At 41.8% G+C, this 13,692-nt stretch overlaps 1 protein-coding gene across 4 annotated transcripts; it reads left to right on the top strand.

Annotated features, from left to right (window-relative positions):
- The first annotated feature begins 149 nt into the window (after positions 1-149).
- On the top strand, positions 150-13,535 carry SQOR (sulfide quinone oxidoreductase). Of its 4 annotated transcripts, none has more exons than XM_075045203.1 (10): positions 150-1,186; positions 5,737-5,988; positions 6,328-6,498; positions 7,027-7,080; positions 8,530-8,724; positions 9,646-9,855; positions 10,369-10,552; positions 11,468-11,535; positions 12,487-12,665; positions 13,066-13,535. In XM_075045203.1, the coding sequence occupies exons 2-10, from the start codon at positions 5,755-5,757 to the stop codon at positions 13,121-13,123; spliced, it is 1,353 nt and encodes a 450-aa protein (XP_074901304.1). In that variant the 5' UTR covers positions 150-1,186; positions 5,737-5,754; the 3' UTR covers positions 13,124-13,535. The 4 variants fall into 4 exon arrangements, with proteins under 4 accessions (XP_074901304.1, XP_074901302.1, XP_074901305.1 ...); XM_075045201.1 differs by lacking the exon at positions 150-1,186 and adding an exon at positions 1,443-1,752; XM_075045204.1 differs by lacking the exon at positions 150-1,186 and adding an exon at positions 1,859-1,879.
- The last annotated feature ends 157 nt before the right edge of the window (positions 13,536-13,692 follow it).

Below are 13,692 nucleotides of genomic sequence, written 5' to 3'. Positions count from 1 at the left end.
TTGTTTCAGAGGCCTTTTGACTTTGGGCTTGCTTTCTTTTATGTTTACACACTTTAGCCTGGTGTAGCTGGTTCTATGTAGCTGTGGAAAGCATTTACAGAAACCTCACATACCTGTATGGGACTACTAAATACTGAGAAGTTCCTCTGAAAGGGTAACTTGTATCCTGTCAAAATTAATGATATCTTTTGGCTAAACCTGCTTCTTTGTGTATTTTTTGTGAGAACAGTCACTGATAGTGTGGGTTTTTACAAGCAGGCAAAATGAGTTGTTCTAATTCAGATGTTAGGTACTGTGGCCTCATCTCCAGCAACCTCTGTACCTGGCAGGGAGCGTCTGTGAGAACAGAGGTAAATTGTCAGGCTCGACTTTACGATTATTGGCCTTCAGCCGTAAGCTGAGAAAAGCAACTGAAGGTTCTTTTCTATAACTAGAAGCTCAAAGTAACACAAAGCATAGGGCAAGTGGCACAGCAAGCTAAGAGTATTAGCCAGCTTGCCACTGGCTGGCCATGAGGAGTGGTAATCCACTTGTGCTGAACGAATGACAGCTGTGGAGCTGGGACAGAGAAACTGTTCTTGTTCGGAAGCACAGGACATGATTGCAGTGTGCGTGCCTGGATGTGCCAGGGGACTGACACAGGTACTACTTTTTAGATGGGCACCCTGCAGAATGTCTTGTTCCCTTCTGCTTCTCAGGTGCATGCAGACAATGGAAGAGCCTTGTGGTATCTTCCCATTTAACTCCTGAATGCCTTTCCCCCGTTCTTTATAGCTTTCCATAGTTGGCTGTGTATCAGCTGAGTAGTTTTGCCTGTGCAGAAGCTTTGTGCCAAGAGAGGAAGGTTGAGCCTGAGAAGGAAATGGCCTGACACATGGTTTGGAGCTGTTGGTTGCTTGATGCATATGAGTTGGCACAAGTAATTTTGTCTGTGTATGTTACTTTCCATGCTGATCTCGCATGACTTTTTTTGGCTTGACAAACATGGCTTAGTGGATTAACAGCTGTTATTACTTCACGCTGTCACCATGCCGTAAATCAAAAGGCCCTATAAAGTTTTCAGGGAAAAACATTTTAAAGCTTGGCTCAGCAGTGGGCTGCAGTTAGCTGGATAGAAACAAGAGATGGCAGCCCTGCTCTCTGCTTGTACTTCAGCTGGAAGGATCCTCTTTCTCCATGCATGCAGGTGAGTTGCACCCTGATTTCAGCTTAGGACTCTAATAGTTTGACTTACCTTTGTTTCTTAATATTTCATGTATTTTTTTTAACGTGATGGGATTCCAGGCTCAGGTCTGATTTTTGAGACGGCAAGCTGCAAGAGCAATTGGTTTGAAGACGGAAGGACATTTAGGGGAAAAAAGATTAACGCGAACCCGCAGGCAAAGCTGCTGTGATGCTGAAGTCTGCTCAGCTTTCCTTTGAGTGCTGGCAGCTGCGGTAACGGGTTTTGGATCTTGAAGTGAGATCAGATATCCGACTGAAAGTTGGCAGCACCGGCTGGCACGGCACCTCGCGGAGGCGCAGCGCGAACAAGCTTCACGACCACCGCCTGCTGCGCCCGGGCCGGGCCGGGCCGGGTCTCGCCTGCCCTCCGGCCGGACCCCGGCCTTTTCCCGCCGGCCGGCCAGCGCCCGGCGCCGCCGAGCTCCGCCCCGCCGCTCCCGCTGACAGGACCCGGCGCTTATCGCGCACGGGGCGGCGGCGCGGTCCTTTTCCCCCGCCCTTCTCCTCAGCGCTCGGCGCAACAGGCAGGCAAGTGTGGGGGGCCGCAGCTCGGGGCCGGCCCGCCCGCCCGCCCTGGCGTGAGAGGGGAGGACGGGGAGCCGCCCTGGCGTGAGAGGGGAGGACGGGGAGCCGCCCTGGCGCTCGGGGCCGAGGGGTCAGCCCAGCCGTGAGGGAGCGGAGGTCCAGGGTTCGCCCTGGCGAGCCGGGCCGAGGCCGCCCGAGGCGGGCGGGCCGAAGGGGGAGGCGGCCCTCGGCCCCGGGGCGGGAGGGCCCTGCCCGGCCGTGCCCGGCGGGGCAGCCTGCGGGCTTCGGGCTCTGCGGCGGCAGCGGTGGCGTGGCTGAGCGCGGCCGAGGGAAGCACCCCTGCTTTGGGGTTTCCTGCAGGACGGGGGGCCTCGGGGATGGGCGAGGAGAAGCGGGGTGCGGCAGGGGCCTCGCGCGTCCTTTGCGGCACCCACAGCCATTGCCGTTGAGAACTGGGGCGACCCCGGCAGCAGCAGGCGCCGAGGTGCGCAGTACCTCACCTTGGGTGCGGAGCTGGGTTTACCGAAAGGCAGCACCTGCCAGGGCTGTGTTTGCTGCCCCTGGTGCCGCGGGGCGTCCGAGTCGGGCGACAGCCAGACCCGTGCGCCTCGACCCGCTGGGCGGCTGGCTCGGAGGCCGGAGCAGTTTGGCTGTCGTGAGGTCGATAGGCACGGCCCGCAGGCTTTGCATCGGGGTGAAAAACTGCTGCCTGCCCTGTTAGCACACTGGAGCTGCCGAGCGTTTGTGCATGGGTGGAGTATTTGAACTGTTAATCCGTGGCCAACTGTTAAGGGGATAGTTGCAATGATCTTTACTCTTGCTAGTAAGACTTCTCCGACTTCATTTGTTCTAACTCCCTGCAACAGATGGTTCACAAACAGGCTCAGTGAAGTAGTCAGTCTTGGGAGCTAAGCATACGATAGATACTCCAGAAAGGAAGAACGTGTAGTCGTCTGCAGTGCCTCTGTGGCACACTTCAGTTAAATGTTTCTTCTAGGCACTAGTTGTGTGTCTTAAGGCTTGTTTACTGGATGTGAATCTATAGACCTGACAAGAGAATGGCTTGTAGCTCTTGGTATTCTGCGTGTCTCCCTTGGGTCTGAGGATGTACCTGTTCTGTGATACCTCCTCTATGTGGGTAATACTGCAGAATTAATTGTGACTAAGTGCCTTCCATGTTAGATCAGCTGGTGGACCTAATAAGTGCATGTGAGAAGAGGTTGAATTTTGGTGCTTGTAATTAACCACTCTCTTGTGATTTTTCAGCATTGTAATTTTGTTGTCCGTGTATTTATTGCATAGAGGTTGATTTTAGTTACTTGTGGCCATTAATACGTGGAGAACTGTAGCCAAAGATAACTTTTACACTTTGAGCCTGTTTATAGGCTGGATGGTAGGTTATAGCAAAAAGTGTAATGAATGCAGTTAGGTGGATTTCAGCTGCTCTGGTTTGGGTTCTGCACAGAACTGGCTGAGGCACGCTTATTCTGTTGAATCTGCTATTTTCTTGGATAGAGATTGGAATTGGTTAGAATACACAAAAATATCAAATTGTAATGCATTACCTAATAAGCCTATTTTCAGCAAGGTGCTTCTTTAAAGAAAAGTTTTAAAAAAAAGTTGGTAACCAATTCATTTTCTCAATGATGCTTGTAGAAATGTCACTTATTTGTACAGCTTAATGAAGATAGTTCTTTATGGTTTGTTTTCTCAATCTCTTAAGCGGATATAAGCTTAAAATTTCAGCTCAGTTCAGGAGGCTAATTACAAATATTCCCCTTTACCTTCATTTTTGTTCTGTAATTCCTCTGTTCCTTTATCTCCAGTGTCCAAAGTAGAGGGCTGATGTGTTGTTGACTGACTCAGTCGTACAGCTGCTAACTTGAGAGTTTAATATGAAGAATTTTGCTGTTCTTTTTAAAACAGCTGTCTACAAATGACACTTCAGATTGTTCGTTTCTGTATACTTTGAAGCAACTTCGAAGCAACATAATACTGCATTCTCATCAGTTAGGCTGCTGTTAGTTAAGACACATCTTGTGTGTGCTTATAAGCATGCTTACTTCAAAATCTGTTTTGTTAGAGAGGATAATTGTTCCTTAGTTAGCATTACAAAAATGAAGTCTTGTTCTCTTGGTCCAGACATGCTGTGTGTTGTCAACCAGTAGGCCGCTGTGCCTGTTCTGTGTGTTTAATAAAACCCAAAGCAATATCCTGCATTCATGAACTTCCGGAAACAGGATGTCCCTCTTAAAACTGTTTCGCAAACAGAAGTTGCAAAACTTACTCTTCACCATTCATCTCTCTCTGACTTGGAGAAAGCAGGACACATCTCCGTCGGGTAACTTTTATTTCTAGGGCTAGAACAACTTCCTCCCCTTGCTTGAGTGGTCTTTCCACATCTTTAAATAACTGCCTGCACTAGACAGATGATAAACAGCCTTCTAAAGTGAAACTAAGTTATTTGAAACTAACTTATTCTAGAGTTGGGTGTTTTTATTTTGAATGGGAAAGGGGATGGGAAGAATATGTCTGCATCTTGGAAACTTCCTGTAAAACAAAATGATTGTTTCTACAGTGGACACCTCTGAGATTTTCCCTCTCTGTCCCAAATTAATTGTACTGTAGGGATTAATAATGGGACTTCATAAAGAATTTGGGGTACACGGCGATGAGGATAGCACATGAAGGTGCAGAATGAATCTCAATTGGAGAATTTTTGAAGCTGACCTTGGAAGATTTTCTTTAAAATATTGAAGGTTTCTAGTTTAGTTTTCAAACTCCCGCCTGTAAATACCATAAATAAGTTCTACCCTTTTAAAGTGAAAAAGCTGGAGTTCTTGCCTGATGACTCAAGAAATCAAACAAAAGGGAACAGGTATAGAACACAGGAAAGTCTTGTCATAAGTTGCTGTTATAATGCTTACTCATTCTTTATTGGCAACGTGGCAATAAGGAACTGAACTAAAATGAGTTTGTACCTGTTTTATCATTGAAAAGCTAAAAACTGATATTCAGCATGTGCAAACCAATGGATTTAAAACAGGAGAAGCTCTTGTTCACTCCAGCAGAGGGAGGGAAATGTGGGTTCGCCCTGACTGTCTTCTAGGTAACACAATTGCACATCCAGTGCTACAGTTGTTGAGATATATCACGCTTTAGTGTTCTGGCTTTCGCTTGTCAGGCGATAGGGTGCAGCTGTAGCAAGGATAAGTAGGTTTCTGACCTTTGTTTCCAGCTACTTTGCTGATGTAAAAGCTAAGAGGTGACCATGGATAGAGAACTAAGTGTTTTGGCTATACTCAAAGATCCCACATCTAGGAAGATGTAATCTCTTGTTTCATGGAACTTTGTTTTCCTATCAAGCTTAGGGCTCACTACTTCTCCTGCAAGAATAGACTAATACACATGCCCTTGCTCAAAGTACCATAGAACTTGGCATGCTTACCCTAATGGCTTGCATCCCTGGGAGGCAGCAAGAAGGGGTATGTCTGATGTGTGCGTTTGTGCTGGTACATCCTAACATTAAAATACAAATATAATGATGTGTTTGGCTGACACATTACAGTTAGTGGAAAGGCACTCAGTATGTTCACAACTACCTTGTTCAGTATTTCAGTGATCTACAACGCCTAGCAAATTCTTGTTCCTTTTTGTGGCACTCCTCTCCAGGATTGTAGTATTATAGCTGGAGTTACAGGATATGCATTGCCTGTGCTACAGGATCAGATACACGTTCCTGCCACAATAACCAGAAAATGTTCTTATGTTTTGTTAGAATTCATTTGTTTCTATGAAATTTCAGTTTCCTGGTGGAGGCCATGATATACCCCCCCCAAATTGATTACAATGCATTTGTAAATTAGTGGTTTAGCTGCAACAAAGGTTTAGTGTTCTAATTCTTGCCCTGAATACTCATCCAGGCATATAAATAAATATAAATTCTACATTCTGTAATTGTTACTGGTGCCTTTCCTTATCTTATAGCTTCCCACTTACTGAAAGATGTCAGCAATTGGAGTAGTGTCTTCCTGTTCCTGTCTCCGTACTGGTGTACGGCTGCGGAAACCGGGAATGCAGAAGATGAGCTCCTTCAGCTTACACACAGCAGCCAGGTGTGCTGCCAAGGATTATTATGAAGTACTTGTGTTGGGTGGAGGCGCTGGTGGAATCACCATGAGTGCTCGGATGAAGAGGAAAGTGGGGGCAGGAAACGTGGCTGTTGTTGAGCCGAGTAAGGTAAGTCTTCCTTGACTGTAAAGCGTTGAAAAGAATAAGCGTTTTACAGGTGTGACCAGATTGGTCTGATTCTCACCCTTTTCCAACCCCACGTGTTTTTAAGTGTGGAGAGGAAGCCAACTAGCCATCTTTTAGAAGGCTTTGCAAGAAATTTGTTGCTCCATGATAGAGATGCATGCATCCCTCCAGCTTTGTCATGCAAAATTCTTATTTATGCAGCTTCTTTTGTTAAGAATAATACAATGTTAAGAGCACATTGCTTCCTATTTGGAGTGATGTGCCTTCATCTTAAAGTCCCTTTAAACAGTTCTTAAACATCCATTTGAACGTTTCTTTCAGACTCATTACTATCAGCCACTGTGGACCCTCGTTGGCGGTGGTGCAAAGCAGCTGGCAACTTCTGCTCGTCCAACAGGAAGTGTAATGCCTAAAGGTGTTGAGTGGATCAAATCTCGAGTTACAGCATTGGATCCAGATAAGAACTGCGTCTGGCTGGAGAATGATATTAAGGTAATAATGTAAAAAACAAACAAACAAAACAAAAGTTATTCTTATTAGTTTCTTATCCTATGTCATGAGTTGTCTGTCCATTTCCTGCAGAGCCCATTGGAAATGCCTATTGAGCAAGACCTCCCTCCAGCATCTAGGAGGCCAGGAAATTCCCCTAGTCTTATGAGAAGTACTTGATCCTAAAATCTGTTCCTAATAAAAATTTGTTGTAGATAACTAGGTTAGAATAACATCAACTTAAAATATCGTTATCATAAGTCTTTTCCCTGTTTATAGTGAACTGAACACAAAAGATAGAATATCTTGCTCCAGACACTTGGTTTTATGTATAGCAAGGCTGTGTGTATAACTCATAATGCAGTTAGCATTTTAACTATAAATTATTCTTAGAGCTTAACATTTACGTTACTAATGCACCCTCCATGTCCTTCCCTTATGACTCTGTAGCTGTCAGGCAACTTAAATTTGCTTTGAGGTAATTTTGGGATTTGGGTTTTGTCTAAAATACTTTTTTCCCTTACACAACAGGTATCTTACAAGTATCTGATAATTGCTCTTGGGATTAGTCTGCATTATGAAAAGGTATTTGTTTTACAGTTATCATGTTTTTACTAGTTTTAATGGCATTACGTACCCTTGTGATTCACTAAAGTAAATGGCTTTTCAGTACACTTTTTTTACTGCAAGATATTGAACGCTAATACGAATTAAAGAGCCAGAAGACAGCCTAATGACTTTATTCCTTCCACAGATCTCTATGTAATAACCCAAATTACCCTTGGGAAGGTCTTTTAAGACAGCTTTGTTCCATCTCTGTGGCAGTATCAGAAGATGGGGCAGCAAGTTAAATCCAGAACTTAAAGGCAGTCTGTAATAACAAAATAATAAGGTATGCTGGATGTAGTCCAGAGCATCTCTAATGTAAACAGAAGTGAGGAATACACAGCAGTCAGTAAAATCTGTCCTGCAGAATGACCCTAGTGATACGTAGGAGGAGGAAAACATAAAGGCAAGATGTTTGAGTGATTTGGTTCTTGTGGTTTTAACCTGACCTGTATATGATGTAGTAGTACCTGATAATATATTTGAGTATCTCTTTGAAAAGCTTCCAAGGTATCTGGAAAGCAAGAACTCATCTTAGTTAACTATAGTCACACCAGATAAACTCTGGTGGTTAGGTCTGTGGAATGAAGAGTTGCATTGTGTTCAGTGACCCTCTCAGTCTTCATATATCTCTCTTCAGTACAACCTGATAAAACTAAATTCAGTATTCAGTAAGTAGAAGCCATGTGATACAGTTAATCACTATTACTCTGTAGTGAATAAAATTCATAGTAACAGATTCATATGGCTTTAAAATGAAAGTGGCCAGTTTGAAAAGAGAGATGGTTTCTCTTATTTGACTTCACCAACAGTATACTTCCTGGTATGGACTGTAATGTCCCAAACACATTGCAGTGCATGTAACATGAGTCTGTTTTCTCACAGAACTTCTGCAATCTGTTATTCTGAAATGGGGACAACTCCCTTTCTCAAAAGCAGATGCTCAGGTGTAGTAGGGAAATAATTATTGGAGACAGTTGAGTTAAAACAAAATAACCCTAGGAAGTACAGGTATCTGTAATCCGACTACTGAAGAGTTTCATTCAGCTTATAAATGTTCATAACACCTTTTTTTTTTTAACATGATTTTTACTTATGATGATGTGGCAGTGACTTTATATATTCTTACCCTGAATTTCATGCACTAGTCTACAAAAACTTGGATCTAGGTCTGCACTGAACACTTATGCGACAGATGTTGCAGACCAGAATCATTTCAGTAAATGTTACATCTACTAAATTATCTACTAAATTCTAATGGAAATATGTTTGATTACTAGGCTTATTTTCAAAAATGCCAACTAGCAAGTATGTATGGGCTTTCTTTTTGCTAGAGTCTTCTTAAATAGCTATTTTTCAAGTCTACATTTAATACTTGGTGATGATGACAAAATTTTTGCCATCTGTACTTTAATTTCATTTTCTTAGATCAAAGGCTTGCCTGAGGGTTTTCATCACCCTAAAATAGGTTCCAATTATTCAGTTCATACGGTAGAGAAAACATGGAAAGCTTTACAAGATTTCAACGAAGGAAATGCTATCTTCACTTTTCCCAATACACCAGTGAAGTGTGCAGGGGCTCCTCAGAAGATCATGTATTTATCAGAGGCCTACTGGAGGAAAGTAAGTATTCTACTCTCTCTGCCAGTGCTTGTTCCCACAGTTGGAAAGAAAGCTTGTTCTAAGGCGTTCATATTCTCTTTAGAACAAAAACCACAGGAGAGGAATGTGACTCAGGATTATTAAATTAAAGTGACCGAGTTGCTTTTTCTATTATTAATGTATAATAAGTGAAGCTAACTGAATTGTACATAAATATTTAGCATGTATTCAATACTGGAGAAACTTGTAGAATTCAGAATTCATAAGGAAACAACTGCTTACCCTGCTTCTGGTGAGCTACAGATCCAACTGTTCTCAGCCTAATTTATAACTTTAGGTGGTATGCTAAAATAACGCTGGCTGGAATTAAGTAATTCTTGTTGCTTTAAGTACTTAATACCTGTTGCCATTTGTCTTTCTGCTATTCTGAAAAGTGCCTATGCTTCCCCCTTGTGGTGCACTTTCTCGGCATGAGGAGGGGTCTCAGCCAGGCTGTTAAGGCAAGCTTAGTGGAAACAAAAGACAACTTCAAGTGGAAGTGTCAGGCTTCATATGTGTTTAAGTATCATGAGCTATCTACTAGGCCAGTATCTGAATAATGCATAGAAGTGAGGGTTTCAGAAAGCTATATAATGCTAAGCTGCTATAAGTGCTTAACCTGCATACAGCAGTTCCTCAGCGAATTGCAGCCACCTCTTCTCCCTAGCAATTTGTGTGGGGTGTCTTCAGTACCTCACTCAGAAAGGGCAAAGATTATCTTGTCTAGCATCTAACATGGTGTGAAATAGCTGTACATCAAGAGTTCTAGTGTTAATACTTCATTAATAGTTGAACTGCATTAATAGTTCTATCAACTCTTCAGTAGTGCAGCATAGTTCTCTTGTCTCTGCTAGCTTGTCACAGTTTCTTAGTAGAAAAGGCTAATTTGATCTCTCTGTGCAGACAGGAAAACGTTCCAAAGCAAACATAATGTTCAACACTTCACTTGGTGTCATTTTTGGTGTTAAGAAGTACGCTGATGCATTGCTTGAAATAATAAAGGAAAGGAATATTACTGTTAACTATAAGCGCAACCTTGTAGAAGTTCGAGCAGACAAGCAGGAAGCTGTGTTTGAAAACTTGGACAAACCTGGAGTGACTGAAGTTCATCAGGTCAGGAGCTTTCATACCTCTAGTTTGGTTTTATTTCTTTTCCTCGTATACTGTAACATAACTGCCACACTACAATAACATAAAGTTAGCTTCGTTGTATACTGCCGTTTCCTCCTGAGAGTACCACCTCTAACTTTAGCAGAAGGTTAAAAAGTTTGAAACTAAGGTGGAGAGAAGGAAAAAAGTATTTCATAAACCATGCCTAGAGTCCTGTATGCCTCGTTAGTGTAATTTGGGAATGTCTCCAATGTACACGCAGGAAGGCAAATTGCTTTTATGCCAGTCTAAATGGAGGTATCTGATAAGGTTCATGTTAATAGAAGGATACACTTCAAATCTGAGAGCAAATTTTCATTCTATATACTTGTTTTTGTTTTGTTTTGTTTTGTTTTAAACACAACCACCAAACCAACCAAGAAAACCCCTCTCCACACTGTGCTTGTTGCCTTATATCAACACGGGTATGACTTGCTCTGATAAACTAGCCATTGAGTGCCTTTTCTTTCTGTCTAGTATGAAATGCTTCATGTCACACCCCCAATGGGGCCACCTGATGTACTCATCAACAGTCCTGTCTCAGATGAAGTGGGCTGGGTGGATGTAGATAAGGAAACTCTACAACACAAAAAGTATCCTAATGTATTTGGTATTGGAGACTGCACCAACCTTCCAACATCAAAAACTGCTGCAGCCGTAGGTAAACTTGCACGTGTGTGTTTGTGTGTGTAATGAAAAGTTTGAGAGTGACAGTAAGCTTCTTGTTTAGTTTGTTACTTCTGAGGTCTTGACTTCAATTATTTCCAGCTTTCAAAAAGATGTAAGTCTCCTGGGCCAACTAATTAGCTACAGACCACGCTGATGCCATTAACTCACAGCTCTCTTGTTCCAAATGCCTCACAGATGAGCTAATGCTATTTTCTGTGTTCACAGAATGGCATAAAATGAGTGTAATACTCTTGCATTCTGTCATCATTCAGTAACAAAACTTTCTGCTCTATCTCAGCAGCTCATGCGTATGTGTCAGCTAACTGATAAGTCACTACTGAAGGATCACATGTTCTGTACTTGTAGGCATAGGGTCCAATATAAAACCACTTTAGGCATATGGTCTCACAACTGAAAAAAAAGCAACTAAGAGTGTGGAAAAAAAGAAAGGCTATACAGTATGTTATTGGTGTAACTTGAACGGTATAGTCAACTATTCAGCAAATGGGTCTAGCATACTTTCCGTACAGCACTCAAAATGAAACAAAACTTCACTGTCCCAGAATCTTAGTGTTTGGGAAGACTGAGCAAGTATAATTTAGGATAGGAGAGTGGGCATAAGCTAAAAACATACAGCTCAAGTTTCATTAAGCTTTAGCATGTTGGAAACAGTGAGGCTAAAGCATTATTCCTTTTTTTTTTTTTTTTCCTTAGCTGGGACTGTAAACTTCCCAAACTGATTTGACATTGTAACTTCAATTACAGGTGAATTGTCCAACAAAATGCCTGGCTACTAGTGTTTGCTCTAGTGATGACAATAATTGCTGCCTAAAACAAAGCCTTAATACACGTTTTTTCTTTTTTTTTTTTTTCTTTCTTTCTTTTTTTTTTTTTCTTTCTTATGTAGCTGCCCAGTCTGGAGTGCTTGATAAAACTATTTCCCTCGTAATGAAGAACCAGTTGCCAACTAAAAAGGTACCTACAGATCTTATCTTAGGGAAAAGTTACCTTGAATGTTTTCTGCATTGTTATGCAGGATGTCTTGCAAGCAGCTAAACCGTGTGAACTGGAAGGCAGGAAGGACTTTGCATCAGCAGTTGGGGTGCTAAGTGGCTAAATACTGTATATCATGATAGTAATTTTGTTGCACAATTCATATTCTCGATACTGCCATTAAAAATACTATCTATTTAATTCCCTGACATCTGAGTTGAAAGAAGTTTAAAGGCTGATGAGTCTGGGTTCTTCACTAATGCAGGTGACTTATTTACAGTAAAACCATTGACTAGTATAATCCCTACTCCAGGAAAACCCTTGCCAACTTGATAGACCTGTACAATGTTAAACATGCCTCCTCTGTACAGAACACGATCTTTTAAGGAGTTAAATTGAAGTTTTTGTACTACAGAAGATGTTAAGCCTATAGCTACGTTCAGATTTCTCTTTGGGACTTGGCTTTCATTTTACATATGGCTTCTGAACTAATATTCCTTGGGCTACTAACCTGAGTATCATCATCCATACTGCTGCAATCCTCTGGAAATTCTCACAACTAGATTCAAGATCCCATTTATATACTGACTGTTAAAGCCAGCATCAGCTCTCATCCTTATCTACTGATCACCTATTCTGCTGGTTACAATAATAACCAGCAATTAATGACACAAAGCCCTATTGTTCTAGGTTAGTTCTAATTTAAGCATTGTTAACCAAATCTACAGTCTGTTTGAAATAAAATGGCTTAGTATTATGCTTATTAAACCGTAATTGGCTTAGCAGCCTTCCACACTCCCTGGTATTAATGCTATAAACACAGAAACCTCCCAGTAACTTATTTTGAAACATGAATATTAACAATATGGCTTGTAATACCTCAGCATTTACACCTTATTCAGATTAATGAAAAGGGGGTATTCTTCATTGCAGTATGATGGATATACTTCCTGCCCACTAGTAACAGGCTACAACAAGGTGATTCTGGCAGAATTTGACTACAATGCTCAGCCTTTGGAGACCTTTCCCATTGACCAGAGCAAGGAGAGAGTAACCATGTACCATATGAAAGCTGATATGATGCCTTTTCTCTATTGGAACGCGCTACTTAAGTAAGTATTTAAATTCTGAGCAGGCAGAGCTGCTGTGATCATTCAGAAAAAAGCCAGGTAGAGACACCTGTTCTGGCTTAGTTCCTTAATATGAGTAGGAGCAAAGGAAGCGCATCCTTAGTCATGACTATAAGACCTGGACTTTCTGAGGATTTGGGGCACTTTGCTATTAACAGGGGTTCATTTGTTCAACCAGAATAGAGTTGAATTGCACAGAAGAGCAGCCCTTGCCCTATTGAAAACCTCACTGAAGCAAAGATGATTTTCCAAAACAAACCCCTAACATTCATCTCTTAGCAAGTATGGTCTCTTATGGGAGTAAGACGAAAACGCTCCCCTAAAACCCTACTTTAATAGTACATACAGAAAACTTGATGCAACAACTTCTTTCCATTTCTAGGGGATACTGGGGAGGACCAGCTCCTGTCAGGAAGCTAATGCATCTGGGCTTGAAGTAACTACTGGTTCTCAGTGTTGGTCAAACCCTTTTGAAGAAAAAGGACTGGTCTCACACTGGATCCATGCGTATCTTCCCTGTTGGACCACATAGTACTGATTTTTTTTTTTAAATCAATCTTTTCTTCTAAATTCACTTTTATTTTTTTATGAGTCATTAAGCCTTCATATGCTCTTTCACTGCTCTTCTATGTAAACCAAGGCCTTTAACCACTTCTGTACATACACAGGAGTTTGAATGTGCATTAAGCTACAGAACACTACCGAAATCTTCTAGAGAAATCAATAATTTTAAAGCTGTTGTATATGTAAAATTTTCTCTCTGACTCTAAACTGAATTGTCTACATCCATAATCAATGCGTGCACTGGATATAACAGAATAATTCAATGCTAGTAAAATGGCCTGAAAAGCTCCTATTGTTCTCTCATTTTTTGAAAAGCAAAATCAATCCTAATTTCTGCATCAAGAAGCATACTTACTGCCTAATTAGATTATAGAAATTCAAGCAAGTTATTGAAAGAACCCAAAGCAGTATATGTACATAAGCTAGTTATGCTGCTTCAGTTCTG

The sequence above is a fragment of the Buteo buteo genome, chromosome 13 (assembly GCF_964188355.1).
Source record: "Buteo buteo chromosome 13, bButBut1.hap1.1, whole genome shotgun sequence".
NCBI classification, from domain to species: domain Eukaryota; kingdom Metazoa; phylum Chordata; class Aves; order Accipitriformes; family Accipitridae; genus Buteo; species Buteo buteo.
The sequence above is the reverse complement of the archived record's forward strand: the minus strand, read 5'-3'. Positions and strand labels throughout refer to the sequence as shown.